Raw genomic sequence first — 5,562 nt, 5'->3', positions numbered from 1 at the left:
ACTCTCTATGGCCTTTTTCCCCCATCCCAGCCCCATGGATCAGAGCCCCCATCCCAGCCCCATGGAGCAGAGCCCCCCATCCCATCCCCACGGAGCAGAGCCCCCCATCCCAGCCCCATGGCACAGAGCCCCCCATCCCAGCCCCCCAGGCTCCCTCACTGCAGCAAAGCTTTTGTTTTTCTGGTGGGATCCTCTGGTCTGAAGTTCTTATACTCCTCCACCTCCTTCTCCATGGAGAGCAGCTGGCTCTGCAGCTTGCTGCGCAGCGCTGGCAGGGTGTCCCGGATGTGGTTGGTCAGTTGCTTTGGGGAAAGATGGAAAGAAATGGGGAGAAAATGAGCCCAAATGGGGAGAAAATGAGCCCAAATGGGGAGAAAATGAGCCCAAATGGGGAGAAAAATGAACCCAAACGGGCAACAAACCACCTCAACAGAGCAGAGACCCCCAACCCCAGAGCCCCCCAGCCCCATGGCACAGAGCCCCCCCAGCCCCATGGCACAGAGCCCCCCATGGCACAGAGCCCCCCATGGCACAGAGCCCCCCAGCCCCATGGTACAGAGCCCCCCAGCCCCATGGCACAGAGCCCCCCAGCCCCATGGTACAGAGCCCCCCAGCCCCATGGCACAGAGCCCCCAGCCCCATGGCACAGAGCCCCCAGCCCCACGGCACAGAGCCCCCCAGCCCCACATGCAGCAGCCATTGAGCAGCACGGCCTTCCCACCTGGTTGAGGACCTTCTGCAGGTAGGGGGTTCCCATACGATCAGCCATGTGTCTGTAGGCTGGGTGGGAGAGAAAGAACTTTCTCTCTGCAGCCAGAGCTGCCTGAATGTCCTTCTTGCCATCAATGTCCTTCTGACTTCTATTGACTACACCAATGTACCCTGAAATGGGGGGGGGGTCCTTTAAGATCATAGAACCAGGGAATGGGGGGGTGTGAGGGGTCCATAAAGGCCATGGATCCATGGGGTGGGTTGGGAAGGTCCTTCAAGGTCACAGCACCATGGAATGGGGGGGTTGGAGGGGTCCTTAAAGGCCATGGATCCATGGGGTGGGTTGGGAGGGTCCTTTAAGATCAGAGAACTATAGAATGGGTGGGTTGGAGGGGTCCATAATGGCCATGGATGCATGGGGTGGGTTGGGAAGGTCCTTCAAGGTCACAGCACCATGGAATGCGGGGGTTGGAGGGGTCCTTAAAGGCCATGGATCCATGGGGTGGGTTGGGAAGGTCCTTCAAGGTCACAGCACCATGGAATGGGTGGGTTGGGGGGGGTCCATAAAGGCCATGGAACCATAGGGTGGGTTGGGAAGGTCCTTTAAGATCACAGAACTATGGAATGGTTGGGTTGGGGGGGGGTCCATAAAGGCCATGGATCCATGGGGTGGGTTGGGAAGGTCCTTTAAGATCACAGAACCATGGAATGGGGGGGTGGGGGGGGGTCCATAAAGGCCATGGAACTATGGGGTGGGTTGGGAAGGTCCTTTAAGATCACAGCACCATGGAATGGAGAGGTTGGAGGGGTCCCTAAAGGCCATGGAACCATAGGGTGGACTGGGAAGGTCCTTTAAGATCAAAGCACCATGGAATGGGTGGGTTGGAGGGGTCCGTGGGGGTCCTTAAAGGCCATGGAATCATAGGGTGGGTTGGGAAGGTCCTTTAAGATCACAGCACCATGGAATGGGTGGGTTGGGGGGGTCCTTAAAGGCCATGGAAGCATGGAGTGGGTTGAAAAGGTCCTGGCAGATCACAGGAGCCCCCCCCTCACCTCTGCGCAATGGCAGCAGTTTGTTCTCCAGCACGTCCCGGGCATCGGTGCCTTCATCCATCAGGTCCAGTTTGGTGATCACACCGATGGTCCGCAGGCCTGCAGCGGTTCGTTAGCAAATTAATTATTAATAAGTAATTAAGAGCCCCAAAGCAGCCCACAAACAGAGCCCAAACCAGGCTAAATTGAGACAAGAGAGGACAATATTGGCTGAAAATAGACACAAATTCAGCTAAAAGCAGGGTAAGCTCAGCCAAAATGGGCCCAAACTTGGCCAAACTGGGCCCAAACTTGGCCAAACTGGGCCCAAACTCAGCCAAAATGGGCAAAACTGGGCCCAAACTCAACCAAACCAGGCCCAAACTCAGCCAGACTGGGCCCAAACTTGGCCAAACTGGGCCCAAACTTGGCCAGACTGGGCAAAACTGGGCCCAAACTCATCCAAACTGGGCCTAAACTCCATCAAACTGGGCCCAAACTCGGCCAAACTGGGCAAAACTGGGCCCAAACTCAGCCAAACTGGGCCCAAACTCAGCCAAACTGGGCCCAAACTCAGCCAAACCGGGTCCAAACTGGGCCCAAACTCAGTCAGACTGGGCCCAAACTCAACCAGACTGGGCCCAAACTCAGCCAAACTGGGCCCAAAACTCGGCCAAACTGGGCCCAAACTCAGCCAAAATGGGCCCAAAACTCAGCCAGCCTAGGTCCAAACTCAACCAAACCGGGCCCAAACTCAACCAGACTGGGCAAAACTGGGCCCAAACTCAACCAAACTGGGCCCAAACTCCATCAAACTGGGCCCAAACTCCATCAAACTGGGCCCAAACTCCATCAAACTGGGCCCAAACTCCATCAAACTGGGCCNCAAACTGGGCCCAAACTCCATCAAACTGGGCCCAAACTCCATCAAACTGGGCCCAAACTCCATCAAACTGGGCCCAAACTCCATCAAACTGGGCCCAAACTCGGCCAGACTGGGCAAAACTGGGCCCAAACTCAACCAAACTGGGCCTAAACTCCATCAAACTGGGCCCAAACTCGGCCAAACTGGACCCAAACTGGGCCCAAACTGAGCCAAACTGGGCCCAAACTGGGCCTAAACTGAAACAAAACCAGGCCCTAGATTGGTCCCAGATTGGACTTAAACTGAACCAAACTGGGCCTAAGCCTGAAGACAAAACTATCCAGAACTGGGGCCAAACTCAGTCAAACTGGGCCCAAACTCAGCCAGACTGGGCCCAAACTCGATCAAACTGGGCCTAAACTTCATCAAACTGGGCCCAAACTCGGCCACCCTGGGCCCAAACTCAGCCAAAATGGGCAAAACTGGGTCCAAACTCATCCAAACTGGGCCTAAACTCCATCAAACTGGGCCCAAACTTAGCCAAACTGGGCCCAAACTCAGCCAAACTGGGCCCAAACTGGGCCCAAACTGAAACCAAACCAGGCCCTAGATTGGCCCCAGATTGGACTTAAACCGAACCAAACTGGGCCTAAGCTTGAAGACAAAACTCTCCAGAACTGGGGCCAAACTCAGTCAGACTGGGCCCAAACTCAGCCAAACTGGGTCCAAACTCAGCCAAAATGGGCCCAAACTCAACCAAACTGGGCCCAAACTCCATCAAACTGGGCCCAAACTCAACCAAACTGGGCCCAAACTCAACCAAACTGGGCCCAAACTCAACCAAACTGGGCCCAAACTCAACCAAACTGGGCCCAAACTCGGCCAAACTGGGCCCAAACTCGGCCAAACTGGGCCCAAACTCGGCCAAACTGGGCCCAAACTCAACCAGACTGGGCCCAAACTCAACCAGACTGGGCCCAAACTCAGCCAGACTGGGCCCAAACTCAACCAGACTGGGCCCAAACTCAGCCAGACTGGGCCCAAACTCAACCAGACTGGGCCTAAACTCCATTAAACTGGGCCCAAACTCGGCCAAACTGGGCAAAACTGGGCCCAAACTCAGCCAGACTGGGCCCAAACTCAACCAAACCGGGCCCAAACTGGGCCCAAACTCAGCCAGACTGGGCCTAAACTCAGTCAGACCAGGCCCAAACTCGGCCAGACTGGGCCCAAACTCAGCCAAACTGGACCCAAAACTCAGCCAGCCTAGGTCCAAACTCAACCAGACTGGGCAAACCTGGGCCCAAACTCAACCAAACTGGGCCTAAACTCCATCAAACTGGGCCCAAACTCAGCCAAACTGGGCCCAAACTCAGCCAAACTGGGCCCAAACTCGGCCAAACTGGACCCAAACTCAGCCAAAATGGGCCCAAACTCAGCCAAAATGGACCCAAACTCAGCCAAACTGGGCCCAAACTCAGCCAAACTGGGCCCAAACTCGGCCAAACTGGGCCCAAACTCGGCCCAAACTCAACCAAACTGGGCCCAAACTCAGCCAGACTGGGCCCAAACTCAGCCAAAATGGGCAAAACTGGGCCCAAACTCAGCCAAACTGGGCCCAAACTGGGCCCAAACTCAGTCAGACTGGGCCCAAACTCAGACAAACTGGGCCCAAACTGGACCCAAACTCAGCCAAACTGGGCCCAAACTCCATCAAACCGGGCCCAAACTCCATCAAACTGGGCCTAAACTCCATCAAACTGGGCCTAAACTCCATCAAACTTGGCCCAAACTCCATCAAACTGGGCAAAACTGGGCCCAAACTCGGCCAAACCGGACCCAAAGTGGGGCCAAACTCAGCCAAACTGGGCCCAAACTCAGCCAAACTGGGCCCAAACTGAAACAAAACCAAGCCCTAGATTGGCCCCAGATTGGACTTAAACCAAACCAAACTGGGCCTAAACCTGAAGACAAAACTCTCCAGAACTGGGCCCAAAGTGTGTGAAATGGGCTCAAAACGGGCTCACCCTGCGGATCCACCTCCTTGGCCATTTTGAGCGCGTCCGAGTTGGCCAGGTCCATGTTGGCGGGGGTGACGGCCAGGATGAGGCTGCTCTCGCGGCCGATGAACTGCAGGATCATGTCGCGGATCTGGTACTCGATGTCCTGGGGTTGGTCGCCCACCGGCACCTTGGTGATCCCCGGCAGGTCGATCAGAGTCAGGTTCAGCACTGGGGGGTGGGAGGAGATGGAAGGAATGGGGGTCAGCCCCAAAGCTGCCCCGTGTCCCTTCAGGACCCCACAGAGCAGACCCATGTCCCATCAGAAACCCCTAGTGCCCCCATTTCCCTTCAGGACCCCCAAACCAGACCCATTTCCCTTCAGGACCCCCCAAACCAGCCCCGTGTCCCTTTAGCACCCTCCAGACCAGCCCCGTGTCCCTTCAGAACCCCCCAAACCAGCCCCATTTCACATCAGGACCCCCCAAACCAGACCCATTTCACATCAGGTCCCCACAAACCAGACCCATTCCACATCAGGATCCCCCAAACTGGCCCCATTTCCCATCAGGACCCCACAAACCAGACCCATTTCACGTCAGGACCCCCCAAAGCTGCCCCATTTCCCTTAAGGATCCCACAAACCAGACCCATTCCATATCAGGACCCCCCAAACCAGCCCCATTTCACATCAGGACCCCCCAAAGCAGCCCCGTGTCCCTTCAGAACCCCCCAAACCAGACCCATTTCCCATCAGAAACCCCTAAAGCAGACCCATTTCACATCAGGACCCCCCAAACCAGACCCATTTCACATCAGGACCCCCCAAAGCTGCCCCATTTCCCTTCAGGACCCCCCAAACCAGCCCCATTTCACATCAGGACCCCACAAACCAGACCCATTTCACATCAGGACCCCCCAAAGCTGCCCCATTTCCCTTCAGGACCCCCCAAA

General features: G+C 56.3%; 1 protein-coding gene across 1 annotated transcript in view; it reads right to left on the bottom strand.

The window, feature by feature from the left end:
• Nucleotides 1-5,562, bottom strand: part of LOC107307556 (dynamin-2-like) — a gene marked incomplete at its 3' end in the record, with an annotated part of 28,186 nt that overhangs the window by 8,984 nt on the left and 13,640 nt on the right. The window contains exons 4-7 of the mRNA XM_015851072.2: nucleotides 4,636-4,839; nucleotides 1,765-1,863; nucleotides 722-882; nucleotides 160-302 (exon numbers count right to left, since the gene is read on the bottom strand). Of these exons, the coding sequence (XP_015706558.1) occupies nucleotides 160-302; nucleotides 722-882; nucleotides 1,765-1,863; nucleotides 4,636-4,839 (607 nt within the window). The remainder of the gene's footprint in view (nucleotides 1-159; nucleotides 303-721; nucleotides 883-1,764; nucleotides 1,864-4,635; nucleotides 4,840-5,562) is intronic.

The sequence above is a fragment of the Coturnix japonica genome, unplaced genomic scaffold (assembly GCF_001577835.2).
Source record: "Coturnix japonica isolate 7356 unplaced genomic scaffold, Coturnix japonica 2.1 chrUnrandom672, whole genome shotgun sequence".
NCBI classification, from domain to species: Eukaryota; Metazoa; Chordata; class Aves; order Galliformes; family Phasianidae; genus Coturnix; species Coturnix japonica.
Note: the sequence above shows the minus strand (reverse complement) of the source record. Positions and strands in the feature narration are given on the sequence as shown.